This window comes from Ictidomys tridecemlineatus, chromosome 12, assembly GCF_052094955.1.
Source record: "Ictidomys tridecemlineatus isolate mIctTri1 chromosome 12, mIctTri1.hap1, whole genome shotgun sequence".
Lineage (NCBI taxonomy): Eukaryota > Metazoa > Chordata > Mammalia > Rodentia > Sciuridae > Ictidomys > Ictidomys tridecemlineatus.
The window spans coordinates 27,961,196-27,981,383 of NC_135488.1; the positions used below are offsets into that span (position 1 = coordinate 27,961,196).

The 20,188-nt window shown below is 49.7% G+C and overlaps 1 protein-coding gene across 23 annotated transcripts in view; it reads right to left on the reverse strand.

The window, feature by feature from the left end:
• LOC144369142 (mitotic spindle assembly checkpoint protein MAD1-like) overlaps positions 1–20,034 on the reverse strand; it is a 282,508-nt gene extending 262,474 nt beyond the window's left edge. For 12 of the 23 annotated variants that reach the window (XR_013428597.1, XR_013428596.1, XR_013428599.1 and 9 more), the window contains exons 1-8: positions 16,820–17,151; positions 13,373–13,513; positions 10,763–10,942; positions 7,839–7,963; positions 7,050–7,131; positions 4,931–5,061; positions 4,707–4,821; positions 2,704–2,765 (exon numbers count right to left, since the gene is read on the reverse strand). Coding sequence is in view for 10 of the 23 variants with exons in the window: in XM_078028242.1 (XP_077884368.1) it covers positions 2,704–2,765; positions 4,707–4,821; positions 4,931–5,061; positions 7,050–7,131; positions 7,839–7,963; positions 10,763–10,942; positions 13,373–13,513; positions 16,820–17,026 (1,043 nt within the window). In the remaining 13 variants the exon portion in view is untranslated. Of the gene's footprint in view, positions 1–2,703; positions 2,766–4,706; positions 4,822–4,930; positions 5,062–7,049; positions 7,132–7,838; positions 7,964–10,762; positions 10,943–13,372; positions 13,514–16,819; positions 17,156–19,982 lie in introns of those variants that run through there. The other 11 variants (XM_078028240.1, XM_078028238.1, XM_078028237.1 and 8 more) reach the window with 7 other exon arrangements.
• Between the last annotated feature and the right edge of the window lie 154 nt (positions 20,035–20,188).

The following is a 20,188-nucleotide window of genomic DNA, read 5'->3' on the forward strand; positions in this document are numbered from 1 at the left end:
AGCTGGCTGACCGTCTCAGGTCCCTGGATGGATTTCAAGTGGTGGGTCCCTAAACTGGTACTGAGTCGTGTGTCTTTGCACAAATGTGTAAACATGCAAATATGCAACTGCTCCTGCAAAGACCCCAAGTCAGAGCACTGGGCTTCAACTGTTCCCTGCTCCCCTGGTGCCCATTCCCGACACCAGCTTCAATCTCAGGAAGTACAAAGCTCTGCCGAATCACCCACCCTACAAAGAAAGCCCTAAATACTGCCCAAAACCTGCTTCCCCAGAAAAGAAAAAAAGCCAAAATCCTCATCATGGCAGTTCTCAAGGTCACCCCAATATTAAGTCCAGCCTTTGGGGATGCTGACCTACTAGGTCTGAGCTTAGCCCAGGAATCTACTTTCTCCAAACTCCAGATGATTTTTTTTTTTAACACAGGGTCTCACTATGCTGCCCAGGCTGGCCTCAAACTCAGGGGTTCAAGCGATCCTGCTGCCTTAGCCTCTCGAGTAATAGACTACAGGTATTCATCACCACATCCAGTTTAAGTGGAGAAATTATTCTCTTCTTTTTTTGGTGCTGAGGATCAATCCCAACACCTCATGCATGCTAACGGCACCTTTCTGACACTGAATTGCACCCCAGGGCCCAAGCTCTAGGTGACTCTGATGAAGGGCCTCATCTAATGCAGCTGATCTGTATGCCAGACCTACAGGACAAGCATAACCATGGCCCTCAAATCACCTGAGCTCAAAGCCTGCCCCAAGAAGGTGGGTTCTCAGACAGCTGGGTGGCAGTGGGGGGGGGAGGGGGCAGGAATGTAAGCAAGTAGCACAGAGGCTTCCAAGATACCAGGCCCCCACAACAGCCCAAAGAGAACCAGGCACAACACATGAAGCAGGAGAAAGACCTGCCCTTCACAGATGTCCCCCAGCAAGGGAACCTCAGGAGCCCAAGGGTCCACCACAGTAAGGATGGCACCCCTCTGCCTTCCAAAAGGACAGTAACACCTTGAGGCATGTCCTAGGGATGCGATTTGGCTCTACTTCACAAGCACTGAGTGGGAGAAATACTGTGCTCATTTTCAGCCATGATAAGAGGGGCCTAGAGTGGTGTGGCCCCTGGTAAGGGTCTCACTAGCTAAGGGGCAAAGGTCAGATCCACTTGCCCTAGATGGGGACACACAGTGCCCGCAGTGCCCACTCCTTCTTCCTGCCCAGCCCCAGGATGGCAACAGGCACCACCGCCAGGGACTTGGGACAATAGGAAGAACAACACACATAGCATGTGGCCTCCCAAGAACCAGCCCGCCCTCATGCCAGCCACAAAACAGGGTCCCCAGACAGAAGGGATGGGTCCAAATGGTTCAAGGAGCAGCTGGACATTCCAACCTGGACAGAGAAGTTGGTGCCATTCTGGTCAGAATGGCAGCCAGACACATCAGTTCTACGTATCTGACTGATGCTAGAAGCTGCTGGCAGACCTCTCCAACAGAGCCAATCAGGCACAAGGGGCTTCTTATCTCCCTTACAAGAAATGTAAGAAATGGAGATGTGTCTGGTGATCAGAGAAGCTCCAAGACCCATTTGGATACCTAGCAAGTTCAGAGAACAGGAGGAAACAAACAGCATCAGCCCTGCTGGGCCAGCTCTCCATGAGCCCAGATTCTGCAGGTGGAGTTCAAGAGGAAACAGCAGCCTGGTCTGTCCTCTGTGACTTCTCAAGACAAAAAGAAAATCAAGAGGCATTGTCAAGGAACAGAACTGAAGCCAACATTGCCAATCAGAAGGTGGCAGATTCCAGAGCCAGCAGTCGATGTATAATTATAGCAAAGGACAGCTCAGTAAGTCTCAGTCCTCACTTTCCCAGAGCAGCAGGAAAGACACCAGGAAACTGCAAGTTTTACAATCCCCTGAGCAAATAAAACAAACGGCTCCTTAAACTTCACAGGCCTGTGTTCTGGGGTCCAATGACTCATTCAAAAGGATCAATCCACACTCTCCCTGAGACTTAGAACACATCGGGAACTGAGAAGGGGGAGCTGGACCAAGGCTGGGAGGCAATCAATCTGCAGAGGGCCACAGCAGCTAACAGGCAGAGGACCACAAAGCCAGTGCTGTATCAGATGAGCAGTGGTACCCAGAAAGACGGGACAGAAGACAGATGGGACTGGTAACAGGAACAGCTCCGCCCTTTGTATGTGTCAGAACATGATGGCCAGCAGCTCCAACATGCAGCCCATTCTGAATCCCTCCACCCACCCACTGGCAATGAGCTTGGCACAGACAAGTTACAGAGGCTGCTCCAGGGGCCCGAGTAGGACAACATCCACTATCATGGCTTAACCCTAAATCCAGTTCATCCCCAACCTCTCAGGTTACAATCACACAAAAGAAATTATTTCTCCCAAAGCAATTACTTCCTGGGCATGTACAGAGTCCTCTAACCAAGTCTGACAATGCAAGGCAATCGGACAGTTGCCCCTGCTCTGCTCAAGGACATCTGGTTTTCAATGAAGGCATTACTGAGACTTAGACAAGAAGAGTCCATCAGTTCCCTTTCCCTACCACTGTGAAATGCCTCACTAAACACAGGCAGGGTGAGTCCAAAGCTCCTACCCCTATTTGGAAAGGACTCTGAACAAAGAGGCAGGGCTGCCTTGTCAATACAGAAGCCAACTACCCAGAGAGGTAGGGATGGGGGACAGCGCCCACCTACCTGAGGTCTAAGCCCATGGTGTGGTCCAGATTCTCCCAGCTTTGCAGCTTCGCCAGCAGCCTCTGAAAAACAGTATAGGCAGGTCTCCTATCACCATGTGTCAGACAACTGGCACAAAAACACTATGACACAGACACTAAGCCCCCAATCTTAGGGAAGGATCTGCCCCTTATCTCTGAGCTCAGATGTGTGGCTGCTCCAAGGATGCACCAAAGCAATCAGGCTATTATTCCCAGCTGCTGAAGCTATGCGGCATACAGCTCATTCCTTCCTGGACCTGTATATCCAAGTGTGAATCCAGCAAGCTACAAGGAACATGAAGGTGCAAAGGTTTTGCAGTCTCTTGTGCCCAGGGTGCAGATCTGGGCAGCTGAACCCTAAGGACTCACCTCTCCCCTCTCCCAAGTACCTCTCAGGATGCCAAGCCCCAGACAGATGGACTCAGTCTAACAGACAAATTTTCCCCAATCCTATGGCAGACTAGGACCAGCAAGCCCCAAGAGAATGGGCCTGTTCAATGCTGGCCCAAAGCCCAGAAAGTTGCCCTTCTGGAATTGAAGCAATTGAAGGAAGAACCACTTGGATTTGACCTCCTGTCACCTCCTCCCATAACCAGCTGAGTGCTACTACAAACCATTCATTCGAGTATTTCCAGATCTCCTCTATGTACCAAGCACATGCTTGGTTATTAACTTTCCTACAGCCAGTGCTGGTCAAGTTACTATGCACCAGGCCCTGCTCTGAACACTTGACATGAGGCAGACACTGTCACTATTCCTCACTCTGCAGATGAAGAGACAAACAGGTTAAGGAACTGGCCCAGAGTCAAAGAGCCAGCAAGCATCCACAGCAGGACTTCAAACTACAAGCAATGTAATTCTAAACCCCGAAATCTTAAAACAATTTCAAAAATAACTATGTCCGGAGAAAAAAGAGAAGAGCAATTGGCTGACAGTTGTCTTTCCAATACACTCCTACAGAAGCTACCTCTGAGGAGGAGCTGCCCTGGAAGGCCCCACTGATGGCAAACAGCCGCAGCAGCTGCTCAGAGGGCTCCGTGGCCCCAAATGGCTCTGAGCTGTCTTGAAGCTCCAAAAAAGGACAAAGAGTGCTCCCCAGGTCAGGAAGTAGCCAGTGTAATTCAGGGCGGCCAAAGATGGTTAAGATGGTTGGAACAGTGGTGTGGAGCATGTCAGACAAACCAGGGTAGAACAGCAACAGAGTGACTCAGGAGAAGCAGTAAAAAGGACAAAAACTCCAGGCAGGAGCCAGGAATCCTTAGCTCTGGTCCAAACTCACTGGACACTGACCCTCCATTTCCTCCTCCAACCACAAGGTGACTTTCCAATACTGTACAGCAATGGCATTTTCCCACACAGCGTCACTGGTAAGTTACAATGACAGATCAGAAGAAAACATCCAGCATGGCTCTCCATCACGTCCTCACATGTAGGCACCATGTGCCATTTCCTTGCTGGCACACCCTCTGTGCCAGTCCTCTATAGCCTTGAGTTAAACTGCATAAACTCAGTGGCTTCAACATAGTTTCCTACAATACTTAAGCCTAAAATCCCACTTAGTTCTCACTGAGCTAAAATTCATGTGTGGGCCAGCTGCATTCCTTCTAGGGGCTCCCAAGAGAATCCATCTATTGTCTTTTCCAGCTTCTAGGGCTGCCCACACCTGTTGCCTTTACCCTCACAGCTGGCAATGGCAGGCAGGTCTTCCTCTCCTACTTCCTTAGACCATGCAGCCCACCTGACAACCAGGATCCTCCCCCACTGCAGGCCAGCTGATTAGCAGATTCAACCTTGTCACATGCATTCATAGGTTCTGGAATTAGGACATGGACCCCTTGAGGGCCATTGTTCTTCCTACCACACTGCCATGACAATAAGTACATTACAGGTAACCAGCTATTGCACAAGATGGAAATGGCCAGAGTCCTCTGGAGAGGGCTAAGGACAGTCTCATAGGCATGGCTTGCCCACTTGAACCCTTACCTCCTTCTCCAGTTCTAAGTCAACCAGAGTTTCCTGCATCTTCTCCTGGCGGCCCAGCCTCCTCTGAAGTCCCTCCAGCTCCTCTGTGAGCAGCCCGTTGGTCTCCCTCATCTCCCTGCAAGGCCAGAAACTGTCACTCCCACAGCCACATATACAGGGGACAAACCCACCCCATGAACCCCAGTCGCATCTGGAAGCAGCTGGGCCTCATCCCAGCTCCTCACCGCAGGTGTGCATTGTCTTCCCGCAGCCGCTTTAGCTCCCGCTCCATCCTGGGAAGCCGCAGCAGCTCAGACTTCATGCTCCGCACCACGGCAGCATCCTGCTCCTGCAGACACAGTTTCTGCTCCAGGTCCTGACAGAGGCAGGCAGAGAGGAAGAAAGGAAAGAAGAGTGAGCAGCCAGAGGACACCTAGGAAATACAAGTCTCAGCTAAGTGAGAAGCCAGTCTGAAAAGGCACATGTGGTGGCTTCCGCTTGCAGGACACTCTGGAGAGAAGAGAAGGATGGGGCAGTGAGATAGCAGTGGTCCTCAGGGGGAGGAGGAAAAGCAAGTGGTGCTCGGAGGGCTGCAAGACACTACAATGGGGGACACATGTCAGGGTGCATCTGTTCAGAATGTGGCCCCCAAGGGTGAACTCCAGTGTAGCCTGTGGAGTAGGTGATGAGGAGTCAATGCGGCTTAGTCAACTGTGGTAATGATCCACTTTGAAGCGGGTGCTAACTGCGGGGAGATGATGGTGGGAGACAAGGGGTCTGGAAATCCTCTTATATTCTCTTCCATTTGGCTGTGAACCTAAAACTTTTCTAAAAAATAAAGTCTACTCATAGGAACCACAAAGTTCCTCTGCTAAGTTATAACAGTACCAGAACCTCGGCAATCTCCCTGGATTAGGCCCCAACCCCAGATCCCTCCTGAGATTGCACCTGATGTGATTCTGGCTGTGTCCTCTTCAGCCACCTCTAGCCCTGCCCATTTGTGCCAGCATCCATCCACACCACATAAATGCATCCATCCATCTGGTTCCTCCCAGACTTATTTATCCAGAAGGAACCACTGGCACACCTGGACCAAAGACACTCAGCAAGGACATAACATTCTCATTACATGAAGTCACTTCTGCACCAGCAGCACTCCTGCAGCAACTGAGTCCATTTCAACTGCAAGAACAGACTTCTTTGTAACGTCTGTCACCTTAGGACTCAACAGAAGCACACTGGCATTTAGTGACAATCACCAAACAGGCTGAGTACAAACAATATCCAAATTGGTCTATCAATAAGTGCCACTAAAGCCAAGCACAGCGGTGCATGCCTATAATCCCAGCCGCTCACGAGGCTAAGGCAGGATGACTGCAAGTTCAAAGCCAGCCTCAGCAATTTAGTGAGGTGCTAAGCAACTCAGTAAGACCCTGTCTCTAAATAAAATACAAAATAGGGCAGGGGATGTGGCTCAGTGGTCAAGTGCCTGAGTTCAATCCCTCCTACACCGACAAAAAAAATAATAATAAGTGTCACAGAGTCCAGCTCTGTAAGGGGCTAAGTCAAGAGGCAGAGGCAGAGTGACACAGAATACAAATCAGGCAAGCAAAGACTGAGAGGTGGGCTAAGGGTCATAGAGGGAAGGACAAGGTTCAGGAGAAGCTAACCAAGAAGGTGAGTTGTGGGGGGCAAGTGGGGGTGCCAAGCAGGCTGGCAGCCAAGGAGAGCAGGAGCAAAGCGCACAACCTGCCCAAGCAGGCACAGTGGAAAGCTGTAGGGAGCCATGGCCACGGGTCTCCTGAAGGGCCTGGTTGTTACTCCAAAGGCAACAAGAGGCCATGGAAGGGATCTCAAGGCATCATCTTTCTGGCAACACCCTCCACAGTGAAACATGTGGCCTGAGCTCCCATCAGATGGACCTGGCTTGGGGACCCATTTCAGTGACTCTCCAGTATGTGACTATGGGCAGGGTTTCAACTTTTGTAGGTCTACTTTGTACCATCTCCAATGTCACTTTTTCCTTGTGTTTCTAGTGGGCCTTTCTTCACTAGGACACAAGCTTCCTGGGAGCAGAAATGGTTATTTCAGGGCTGGGGATGTGGCTCAAGAGGTAGCGCGCTCGCCTGGTATGCGTGCGACCCGGGTTCGATCCTCAGCACCACATACAAACAAAGAAATGGTTATTTCACTCACCTTGGCCTCCTGGCAGCCAGCACAGTACCTAGAAGATAGGACAGTGGCTAACATCCACTGAGGGCATCTTCAGCTCAGAAAGGCCTGCAAATAGTGGGTGGCAGAAGGGCTAAGACCACCCCTGAGATGCCTGCAGGACACACACAAGGTTGACACAGAGCAACCCACCTTAATCTTCTGTTCTTGGTCTGTTCTTGCTTCTTGGCTAGCCTGAAATTCCTGAATTTTCTGATTAACTTCCTGACATTTCCTGTTCAGAGAAGAGTGCATGACATGAAGGAACACCTTAAGAATACTCTCAGCCTAATCTCCTGGCACAAACAAGGCCACTACAAGGGTACACCCAGGTCCTGGAGTAGCCCCTGCAGTGGCTCTCATCTGGATGGTGCTGCCGTGGATGAACATCGGCCACTGACAGCACCCCACAGTTCTCCACACACTGCTCACCCTCCACCAGTGATCACCAGACCTGATGCAACCACAGAAAGGACCCACTCAGACCTGATCACCCCTCTCCCCAAGAAGCAAAAAACTCAGATTACAGCTGGTAAGGGAAGGGTCAACTCCTCAGGAGAGAACCCAAAGCCTCCTGACCACACCATCCTCTAGATTTTCCCACATCTATCTTGCTTACCATGTCCCCCAAACCTAAAATGTCCTTTCCCATCAACAGCCCACACAAACTCAAGGGACGTCTTGCATGTTCTTCAAAACCTAGCTCAGCATAAGATCTTCTCTGGAAGCCTGCTCTGAAAAGGTGTGCCACCCTGAGAAGGAGGAGCTGCTGCCCTCATCCTGGCTCAAAAACATTTAAAACACCCCTTATCCTAGCACTCAGAATCCCAGTTTCAGAGGCCTTGTGTCAGTCCCTCCTGCAGCCTGCGGTGAGAAAAGCATCCAGGGCCTGGCACAGACACAGAGGCAAAGCCCCGCACCCCCAAGCTCCTTTTCCCTCACCTGAGCTGCAGTTCAAGCTGCTTCTTCAGCTCCTGCTTCTCAGACTCCAAGTGCTTCACCTGCACCTCCTGGTCCATCAAACTCCATTGCAGCTCTGAGACACGACCCTTTAACACATTGATGGTCTGAAAGGAGAGGGGATTCCAGGTGGCTCATGGATGCAAACGTAACTTCCCGGCAAGTTACAGTGAAAGGAAGAGCCATCACTTCCTGCCTGTTACCATGGGGTGGGAACAGAGCCCACCCCTGCGGAGCCTACACCTGGGTAAATGAGACAGACACTCTCAGAAGTATTGCAGGCCAGAACCCTGGGTCATAGTCCCCACAAGCTGACAGACAGATCTGGGTTACAACCAGGCCCTCGAGGAAAGCTAGTCCTGGGACTCCCAGAGCAAAGCTGCCACTAGCCAGAATGGGCCTAGACTCTCAGGCCTGGTGGCCTCTATACCCCTTATCCTAGGCCCACAGTGTCCCTACACCATGCATCCACCTTAGCCTTCCCTCCACTCTTTGGCTCTCATTATGCTCTCAACCCAGAATTCTTCCTCTACCCATCCTCACACCACAATTCCAACCATCAGTAAGGATGCAGCACTCCCAGGCCAGCAAGGTGGTTTAGAACCAGCTGGGTTGGCTACAGTACTCAGAAAGAGACAGTCCCAGAGCAAAACCAGCAGGGCCCATCCAGCAGCTTCCAGGAGGGACAAGTCCACCTGACACCACAGAATAGGCATGTGAAGGAACCACCACTCTTTGCTCTGACATCACCTCATCCACCATCAACCCCTTCCTGAAGGAAAGAGCATGCTGGTCAAGCCAACACAAAAAACCAGCCCTGTTCCTTGTCATGCAAACTAACACAGCCTAAATTCCACCCTAGGGAGCCCACACAGAGGGCAAGACAGTGGGTCCAGCAACCTCACCACAGTAAGTCACACTGGGTAGAACTGTAGGGGGCAAGGGGTCTCCCGAGGTGGCATCCTCTGCAGAGAAGCCACAGCACTCCTTTCTTTTTCCTGAGAACTGTACCCAACCCAGGACCCAGGGAAACACACTGGTGCTATTCAAAGCATGACCCTCTAGGGGACACACATGGGGCACCCCATACTCAACAATCTGTATGGTTCACTTTATCACAAGAGTGAGCACCACAGTGGGACTCAAAAAACAACAGAGGTGCCAGGCATGGTGGCTCACGCCTATAATCAGAGCAACTCAGGAAGCTGAGACAGAAGGATCAAAAGTTCAAGGCCAGCCTCAGCAATTTAGCAAGGCCCTAAACAAGTGAGACCCAGTCTCAAAATAAAAAATAAAAAGAGCTAGGGATGCCCTAAGGTTAAACCCCCATACCAAAAAAAGAAAGAAAAAGAAAAAAGAAATGGAGATATTAAAAACACATCCACTGGGCTGGGGTTGTGGCTCCATTGTAGAGTGCTTGCCTAGCATGTGTGAGGCACTGGGTTTGATTCTTAGCATCACATATAAATAAAATAAAGATCCATCAACAACTAAATATATATATTTAAATATATATATATATTTTAAAAACACACACACACACATCCATCAATGGCCTGCTGAGTTCAGTAAACATGCACTGAGCACTAAGCACTACACCAGAGCCAGCCTGCCCTGATGGAGGACAAACATCCTGGGGAAAGTCAGACCATCAGCAAGTAAACAGATAAAATGGAGAACTTCAGAGTGGCAAGTAACATAAACTGGGGCACTGTGATAGGAGATGGCAGTCAACGGGGAAGACCTATGACTTTGAACTGAGTGATGAGAGAGGGCTTCTCTGAGGACATGGCCCCACTCAGGACCACCTCTTCTACCCTTCACTGAAGTGTATGTATAGCTCCCTTTGACCACAGAACAGCAACACAGCCCAAAACGCAGATCCCAGGGCCCACAGAGAGCCCACTTCTCCAGAAGCAGGAGCCAGCTTCTCTGGAAGCTGATCACATCTCCTCTCCTGCCAACACTCACTTCAGAAGACAGATGTGGGAACAACCTTAACATGCTCCCCAGTGCTGCCAAGGCAAAAATAACCTACAGCCCGCTCCTGAGGATCTATCAAGTGGAGAAAGCCACATGGAGACAGAATACCAATGATGCGACATGGTGTTTCCCCCCTCCTCAGGCGGTTCTCATCTGTTTCCTCTCGGCACCTGTGATCTTGAACACCACAGAAGAGGGACAAGGAAGGTCAGAGGAGTCCAGTACCCACCAGCACTAACGCTCAGGCTGTCTCTACAACATACATAGCTGTCCCTGAGACTACAGTTCATATACATCCTGGTTCAAAGGCAGTCTCTGATGCTGAGAGATGCTAAAAGACTTCGCTGATAATCAAAGAAATGCAAATCCAGAGGCACCTACTTACATCTTCTGGAAAAAAAGAAAAAAGTATTTCCAGAATATACCACCATCTACGAACAGTGAAAGCTACAGCAATACTAGATACTCCGTGGTGGTTATCAACACAACCCAGCAACTAGCAACAACCACCACAGAGCTATGACTGGGTCTGCCACCCTATTCCTCGGGTCTGTCCAAACAAAACATAACAGAAATAAACAGAGTGCATGCACAAAACTGCCTGTCAGGGAGCTATCGGGGCAAACACAAGGAAACCAAACACTGGAAAAAGGACAAAAATGGATTAGCCAACCATTAAAATTCATATTTACAAAGAACAAAAAAGGGCTCCACTTACTAATTGAAAATCACAGAATGGAAAATTAATTTATTTACTCTGATTATGACCATGCAAAAACTACAGGTGCACATGTGAGGAGCATAGTTTAAAGGATGCCTCTTTGCTACTAGGTGAAGTTGGGAGGTCACTTGTTCTTTTCCCTTGGAAAATGGCTGAAGGCAAGAAAGCAAACCCCAGGGCCTGCATGCAGGCCCATGCTTACCTCGCTGGCTGTAGCCAGGCCATCCTCCTTTTCCCGCAACTGCTGGCTGGCAGCGTCCAGGCTCTGTTTGCACAGCTTATGGCGCTCCAGTTGCTCTTGCATCTTCTCCTCGGCCTCAGCCTCCCGCTCCTGAAGCTGCCGAATACGCGCCAGGAGCTCCTGGTTGCGGTCAACCTCACGCTATGGAGAAGGAAGATCATGGCCAGAGAGAGTTGAAATCCCAAAGGAGTATCAGGACAAGGACACTCCAGACCCGACTTAGGCCATTCAGGCCCACAGAATAGCCAGACAGAACCATCAGCCAAGTCCCCAGCAAAACCAGGTGAAAACCTGGGACTGGGATGGCAGTGCCAGTGCTTCTGCCACAGTAGCATAACAGTTCCCACTGAAAGAAACCAGGGCCCTTGAAGGGCACTCAGCATGGATAACACCACACACTCATTAAACTGACTGCTCAGTGATGAGCAGGGATGAGATGGAGCATGGAAAATGTAAAATTCAGAATCGACCTTGGAAAAAAGCTGAGCTTTTGCAGCACCAGCAGATCTTGTCGAACTACACTCAGGCCATCATTAAAATGAGTCTGCACTTCCCAACGAGCCAATGACTGGAGCAGGGACAGGTGGAAGTCAGCCTGCAAACGGAACCATTTACAGGGGAGCTAGATCTGCCACAAGTGTATCTGATCACGTGGCCCTTCAAAGATACCACATATCATTACCCTCAGGGAGGCCATGTTGTTTATGCTGGTGAGGAAGGGATAGAACTAGGACACATGCCACTGTGACAACTCATGAGGGCCTGAAGGGTTCACCTTCAGACCCTGAAAAAGGACCAGATAGTAGGAATCAGATCCCAAGAAGAAAGATGGTGAGTGCCACCCACCCAGCACCCTGCCTTCTAGCTCAACCAGCCTGATTCAGCAGGAAGCTGCCAGCACCAGCTCCCTCCTAGGACCACCAGGAACTTCCCTCAGGTCCTACTCAGAGTAAACGCTTATGCCACCCTTTCCTAGGACATTCCAGCCCAAAAAGCACACACATAGGTTTAATAAAAGCACACACATAGGGCTGAAGCTTTATGGAAAGACGGCCAATCTCCACCACAAGGGGACTCAAGGGGATGCAACTTCAAGTGCAGCCTCTAAAATAGCCAGGGGACCCTTTTGCTAGACAGAATAAGAATCTTCCATTAGGGGACTTGGAGGTATAGCTCAGTGGTAGAGCACATGAGTTCTACATGGGCCTGATCCTAGCCCCCAAAAATAAAGAAACTGCTCTGTCAGCCCAGGGCCCTCCCACACATCACTACTGCACTGCCAGTCAAACACAGATGAGGAGCTCAGGTAGGCTTTCAGACCCTAGGTCTTACCACCATTTTCAGGAAGAGGAGTGCCTGTCCTCCACACTCACCTACCAGCAACCTGGCAGCCCCTGAAAAAACAATGTAGAAGCCAAGACTCCAGGGACAATCTGAAAACGACTAATTTCCATGGCTCCTGGGGCCCCTCAGCATGTCTGTGGTCATGAAAAGCTTCTCAAGTTCCCAAGTTTGTCACTCTGTGCCCCTGAGCTTTAACAGACCCTGCTGCAACTCCTCACTCAAATGCTCTTAGGTACCCACAAGGCACCACCAAATGTGCCAGACATTGGAGATCCAGGGCAGGCACACAGGCCCTACCTTCAAGGCATTTTGCCCAGAGAAACTCCAATAGTTCCAGGGCCCATCCTTCTGCCTGAGAGCCAGGACCATTTCCATTAGCACTGCATATTCATACAGTCCAAGGGCCCCTGGTATTGTCTGTCCACTCAACAAATGGCACTTCAAAGTCTTGGCTCATGAGCCCAGACAGCACACCAAGGCAGGAATCTACATTCCTGGCTCTAACAGTCCAATTTGCATTACACCCTGGAGGAGATCTACACAGGGACAGGAAACTGTGAGTACATGTATACACGGCAAGTGGGGGCCAGAAAAGAAAGGAAGGAAGGCCTGAGAGATTCCCTGGTCTGTGGCATTGGCTGAATCTTGGCAGCCTTTTCACAACTGATCAGCACTTAGTGAAAACCTGGCAAAGGACTGTTAATCAAAGCGATGCCGACAGAAGGTTCTTGGACTGAGCCTTCCTGGAGTTGCAAGGCTGCACTTTCCTGCTGTCCTGGGAAGCCAAGAGCAAGCACAGCAGTGAGAGTAGGGCACTTTCCTGAGGTCCTACAACCACCCTGGTGAGACAATTCAAGCAACTCAGTAATGTTCTAAGCCTGTCACCCCTGCACCACTTGGTAGATCTGCCAGATCTGCATTCCAATTTCTCCAGAGAACAGAGGAAACCAAGACACCCAGCAGATTTGTTGGCACTGTGGCCTCACTGAGCAGTAAACACAGCCAGAGAATCCCCACTTTGTGGCTCTCCCCATATCAAGCCACCCTTCTCCAGCACAGCTAACATGGACCCACCATAGGTATCCTCAGAGGAACAACCTGGCAATCCCCATGCAGAGTGCCTCAGTTGGCCCTGGCTGGTTCCTGACTTCTTACAGCCTGGTAAGCATGCATCCAGCCTATTGTCCCCAGAGGCTGATTGGACAAACACTGCCCACCTGGACCCACCTCGTAGTTCCTGGCGCTGGTGTTGGCTGCCCGCTCCAGCTCCACTCGAGCCCTCTTGTGACTCAGCTCCATCTGCATCTTCTCCCGCTCCACCTGGATGAGGTAGGACTTCGAACGGATCTGCTCTGCTCTTTCCTCCAACTGAGAAGGTCGTACCCAAAGATAAAGAAAATCCTCAGCAGCCACGTCAAACAAGGCAAGTTGCTCCGCTCAATGTACCCCAAGTGCCACTCCAGCAAGGTCTTGGTCCCCAGGTGGGAAGTGGGTGAGAGGCAACAAGCAAGGAAAGATTAAGAGAATCAGAAGGAGACACATTTTAAGATGACAGTGGGTGAGCTTGTTCTAGGAAAGAAGGTGTGTTCATTTTCTATAGCTGTATAATAAACTGCCACAAACTGGACAGCTAAAAACACCACTCATTAACAGGCGGTAGGCTCTGCAGATCAGAAGTGCAGACATGTGGCTGGGTTCTCTGATAAAGGTCTCTTAAGACTAAAATTAAGGCAGTTGGCAGGAACCCCTAGCTAGCCCACCAGTGAAAGACAAGATCCACTTCTCAGCTATCTGTCAGTACCTGGAAGCTGCCCACCCCCCTCACCACATGCCCTACTCCCTCCCCTACTGAGTCCAACTCTTCTGACTCTAACATCTGGACTCAATCTTTTTAAGGGGCTCATGTGATTAGATCAGAAACCCAGGGAACCTCCCCAACTTAAGGTCCACTGATTGATTGGCAACATTAATTAGATCTTCGAAATCCCACTGCAACAACACCAAGTTAGCATTCAATTGAGTAACCAGAAGGTTAGAGTCTACGATGGGGCCAGAATTTGGGGGCTACTTTAGAAGTAGGCCCACAAGAGATAAGTACTTGCAGGTGATTCAAGCCTCAAAGGGCCCCAGAGGACATGCCCACAGTCTCTCAGAGTCACTGTTTTCACTGGGACCAAAGCCTTGCTGCCTGGAACCTCCCAAACATTTAACCTACACAGACCCTTGAGCTGAATCAGAATCACTTCTAGACACATTCTCAGTAGGCTCACATACACATTAAAGTCTGTAAACCACTGGGCTAGCATGGTCCCCTACAGGGGCAAACTTGCCCCAGGGGACACTTAGCACTGTCTGGAGACACTTCTGATTGTTACAGAATGGAATTAGTAGTGCTGCTGCCCACCGATACACAAGGGCAGAAGCCCAGGATTGTTGCTAAACATCTGACAGTGCCCAGGAAAGTTCTGCAAAAAAAAAGTGCCCAGCCCCATGCCAACAGTGCCCACAGGGTGAGGGCCCTGGCTAAAGCAATGCTCCTCCCCTGGCCCTCCCACCTGGGTTCTTTCTTTATTCTTGTTACATTTCACCCCATTGTAACTCTGACCTGTTGATATTTGGAGGTTCCTAAGCTCATTCTTCATACTAACTAGCCTTCTCATTCTTAACTCTGTCTCAGAAAGCCAGAATCTCTTCGTCTATAGGGATGTCACCACACAGGGACCAAGGGCACCATACTTGCCCGCCGGCTATGTGTCAAGAACAACTTAAAACTTTCCTTTGTGTTTAAACAACACTGAAGTTTTCTAATACACTCCCAACTAAACACTCCCAACTAAAACAAGGGCTAAAAAGAGGGGCAGGCACCTGGCAGACAAGACACCCCATCTATCTTTGCCTCCAAATTCCCCAGATTGTCCTCAGGTCCCTCACTACAACTCAGGGAGCCTTGAAAGGAAGAAAAAGATCCATGCCTGGCATCCAGGGCAGGACATGACCAGAGTCAGGTCCCAGACAGGTCTGTAATCATGATTCCTACCTACCTTACTTGGGTACAGACTGATCACTGATCCCTACCTGAGGAAGTCTGTAACAGTAAACAATGGGGACCTCCAAGGTCCAATTCTGATTAAAAAATCCCATGATTTTCCTTTTTTTTTTTTTATATTAGGGATTATTGAACTCAGAGGCACTCAGGCACTGAGCCACATCTCCAGCCCTATTTTGTATTTTATTTAGAGACAGGATCTCACTGAGTTGCTAAGCGCCTTGCCACCGTGAAGCTGGCTTTGAACTCACGGTCCTCCTATCTCAGCCTCCTGAGCCACTGGGATTACAGGCGTGCGCCTCGATATCTGGCATACATTTTCCCATGGATTTTGATAAGCTAAATTTCCCAGACATTTGCATCAATAACATTATACCACTTTTTAAAATCATAGCATTTTTTAAGACCAAAGTTACCAATTTATTTTGCCAGAAATCAAAGATAATAACCACCTATTAACACTACCTCTTCATAAAAGTGGTGGTACACACCTATAATCCCAGTGACTCAGGAGGTTGAGATAAGAGAACCTCCAAGTTCAAGGCCAGCCTCATTAACTTAGTGAGACCTTGTCTCAAAATTTAAAAAATGGGGGGGGGGCGGGGGGGGCGGCGCCTGGAGGGGGCTAGATGTGCTCAGTGAGAGAGTGCTCCCTGAGTTCAATTCCCAGGTTACACAAATTTTTTTTTTTTTTAAACCACAAAAAGTATAATAGGTCTAATCTCAGAATAATGACCCAAGAAAGGGCAGTGTGCAGCTCAGTGCTCTAACTAACAGTAATTCCATCACTGAATAAACCACACAAACACCATCCTTTTTGCCAATCAGTACATGAGCCTTACCTGGTTCAGTTGACATGGGTCACAGAATCCAGAGCACATGCAGAGTGGACAAGAGAAAGATAGACACAAGCAGAGAAGACCGAGAGGAGGATGGTACAGCAATGGTGCAGTGACAGGGCTCAGGCAAGGCCAAGACACCACTTCTTTCCTTGGGGGCCCAGATGTCCCAGCCCAGAATAGGACTAAGCCCATGATTCTCTAGGGCCTGAAGTCCTTCAGGAGACCTGAACCCTTTGCAACTATATCCATAGTGAGCATTCTCAAGAACTTGGAATCAGAGAAAACTGCAAAAATCACAGGATCTGCAAATTGCCCCCTATAGGCTAAAACAGAATATCCAGTCCCTCCGCTTATTGCCCTGGCTTTCTCACTAGGCTGACTAGGCGACCAGGTGCCTGTGTTTACAATACAGCCTCTCTATGTTACATCTTCAAGGGGACAGTATGCTCATAATTCTGGCACCCATGCTCCTACGCAGTTGGGTTTTGTCCTCAATTAAATGAATAGACTGGCTTTTTGGCATCCATGAATATATCAGTATGAACCCACAGCTATGCACATGTCCACTCTTGGGGTGCTTATGAGGCAGGCCTTTAACCATGACAGTTCAGGGCAGGTCCTGGTCTCCAACTAGCACCCCAAATGATAAATGCCCAGGATGAGATCTGGAAGACCACAACTGGCCTCTAAGCCTACCTAATACTCACCTACCTCAATTGTGTAGAACTTGAACAGGCCCCACCTGAGCCTAGGTGTCTTTAACAGAGACCCCACCCAGCCTTTCACCTGCATGCTCTGCTGGTACTGCATCTGCAAAGAACCTGGGGCACAGGTAGACACATCCAGACCGGATCCTCCTTCTACTCGCTGAGAAATGAAGTTGTTCAGAGATCTCAGGGTAGACAAGACAGTGGTGTTCTCCCCCAGGTCTTCCATGGTCACTTTCCTTCTGGGAGAACAAAAAAAGTCAGAGTCAGCCTTTCCACAGATCATCAGATGCCACCATCAGCAATGCTTCTAGACAGCCCTAATGCCTTCTCAGAGCCCACAACCACTTTCTTCAAAGGAAACAGAGAGTACACGCCACCAATTTACCAAGAGGAAAAGAGGCATAAAAGCATGCAAACCCCAGGCTCAGTAGGATACCTGTAATCTCAATGACTCAAGAGGTTGAGATTGGAGAATCACAAGTCTGAGGCCAGCCTCAGCAATTTAGTGAGATCCTGTCTCAAAATAAAAAGAGCTGGGGATATAGTTCAGTAGCAAAGTGCTCGCCTCGCATGCACAAGCCCATGAGTTCAATGCTCAGAACTGGGGGAAAAAAAACAGTCACCAAGTCACTATTTGAATACTGGCCAACAAAACAAATGGACAGCCAGCTCTCTAGAGAAGATGCTTAGCAGCCCAGTAGCCTCTGGGAAATCAGAAACAAAGCATGCAACAGCATGATAAAGGCAATGGTGGGCACAGGAACACAAGTGTGACTTCATATTAACAGCAACAGCAGTAAGTGCCATCACTCCCTCCAACCAAGTCCCAGAGAGGAGGCATCCCACATGTACCCAAATGGTAGATTGTGCAACCGTCACCTCACATTTGACCAGCACTCTGCTTATACATTAGAAAACAACAGCTCAATCTTCAAAACAAGTTGGTGTATTCAGTCTTCTTAGAAATTTTACAGATGATGAAACTGAAGCTTCGGAAAGGTACAGAACAAGACTGGGGTTGGGGTTGTAGCTTAGTGGTAGAGCGCCTACTTACCATGTGTGAGGCCCTAGGTTCGATCCTCAGCACCACATAAAAATAAATAAATAGAATAAAACTATTGTGGAAAAAATAATTTAAAAAAAGATACAGGGGCTGAGGATGTGGCTCAAGTGGTAGCGCGCTCGCCTGGCATGCGTGCGGCCTGGGTTCGATCCTCAGCACCACATACCAACAAAGATGTTGTGTCCGCCGAAAACTAAAAAGTAAATATTAAAAAGAAAATCCTCAATAAATAATGCTGCAGTAAACTTGGGAGAGGAGGTATCTTTAAAAAAAAAAAAAAAGTACAGAACGGCTGGGTGCGGTGGCACACACCTATAATCCCAGAGGCTGGGGAAGCTGAGGCAGGAACATCACAAGTTCAAAGCCAGCCCCTGCAACTTAGCAAGCCCTAAGCAACTTATCAAGACCCTGTCTCAAAATAAAAAATAAAAAGGGCTGGTGAAGTGGCTCAGTGGTAATGAGCCCCAGTACCAAAAAAAAAAAAAAAAAAAAAAAAAAAAAGGTACAGAAGAGATCAGAAGCTGGGTCTGATTAGTCTGAAGGTAGCATGCATTCCACAAGCTCATGTGTAAAAGAACTGCTTCCTCAACACCTGTGCTTCCTACATGTCATGCCAGCTGCCACCAGCCAAAAGGTGTGGAACATCCCACGTACATTTATGGCCAAGAGGCTTGAACTCCCCCCACAGGCACACACTATTTCTCCCCTTAGGAAGGGGCAGTGCTAGTTCATTTCCCTTTGGTATCAGAATGAAAATACACACAAACCCCTTTAAAAACATTTTTTTTTGATTGGGTGCTCATAATCTTAGCTACTTAGGAGACTGAGGAAGGACTATCTCAAGTTTGAGGCCAGCCTGGACAACAAAGCAAGACCCTGTCTCCAGAAGAAAAAAAATAATAACAATAACTTAGCTTGTCTCCGAGTTTCTGACTTAAAAGAACCTTGAGAATGGAGTCAATCTGCGCTTTCAGTGCTGTGAGCCTGGTAAACCCAGGCAGGAAACAGGCTCTACCCTCCAAGCCCAAATCTATTTTCCAAGTTCAGACCAGAGCCACACTTTCCATCCTCTTCTCCAAACACTATCCCCTGAGAACTGACCCATTAATATACTAAAATGAAAAGAACACTGTATTTTCAACTTCCTGGAACCAGGCTGCTCCATCCACACCATACACACCTGAGGCTCAAAACCTTCCAGCCACCTGAAGGTGGAACCCCCAACACCTCTGGACAGCCCCTGATATGGGAGTCAGGAGCATACTACCCTTCCAGCCTCAAAAGAGAAATGGCAGAAAAAATTTAAATAAGTGACCAAGATCCAGGCAAAGTGGTGCAAGCCTGTAATCCCAATCATTTGGAGGACTGCAAATGCAGAGGCCAGCCTAGGCAACTTAACAAGACCCTCAGCAATTTAGCGAAACCCTATGTCAAAAAATGAAAATGGCTGGGGATGTAGCTTAGTGGTAAAGCGCTCTTAGGTTCAATCTCCAATATCAAAAAAATAAAACTAAAAGTAAGAAGTGTCCAAGAAAACTCACTGCCCTGATCCCCTGGTGAATCCTGCCTTCTCTAAACACACACTATCCCCGTCACTACCCCAAAGAGCTGGACTCTGGGCACACGGTGCCTCCAGAAGCCAACAAGATGCCTGCTTGGCCAGTGCAGACAGCTGGGGCGGCTCAGGGGGACAGCAGTCACCACTTCTCTCCACTCGCAGTCTCTAGCTCCCTAGGGGCCTCTTGCCAATGGATGCTCAGAGGAGCCACAGCTGCAACTTGACTGGCCCAGATCACTAAGAGCGGCTAGGGGGCGAGTGCAGGCGGGGGTCTCTCAGGCAAAGCGCTTACAGACCCCGTCATGACAGGGGCAGGGACAGGTGGCGAGGGTAGACCAGGGGTCTCCAGAACAGGGCTACGCGCAGACCCCAACAGAACGACGGACCCTGCTAGGACAGCAGGGGATGCGCCCCAATCTCTAGCGGTGCGAAAGGGACGTGGGGTCTCCAGACCGCTGGGACGTAGGGGGCGGCACCCGCGCCGACTGCGGTCAGCCCCGGGCCAGGGCCCTCTCCGCCCCGCCGCCCAGCCCCCAGGATCCTGAGCCCGCGACCCCGCGCCTAGCCCTCCACCGCTCACCTCAGTCGCCTGCTCGCGCCTAGCCCTCCACCGCTCACCTCAGTCGCATGCTCGCGCTTGCCGCCGCTGCTCGGATCTCCCTCAGCTCCGCCCGCGCCCACTTATCGCGAGATATGAGCCGGCGCTCTCGCGAGACCGACTGGAGGCCCCCAGTAAAGAACCGAGTCTGTGCGCCTCACCCCCTGGGGCTCCGTGTCCCCACCCGGAGCCGCCCACTACTGTTACAAAAAGCAGAGGTTGGAAA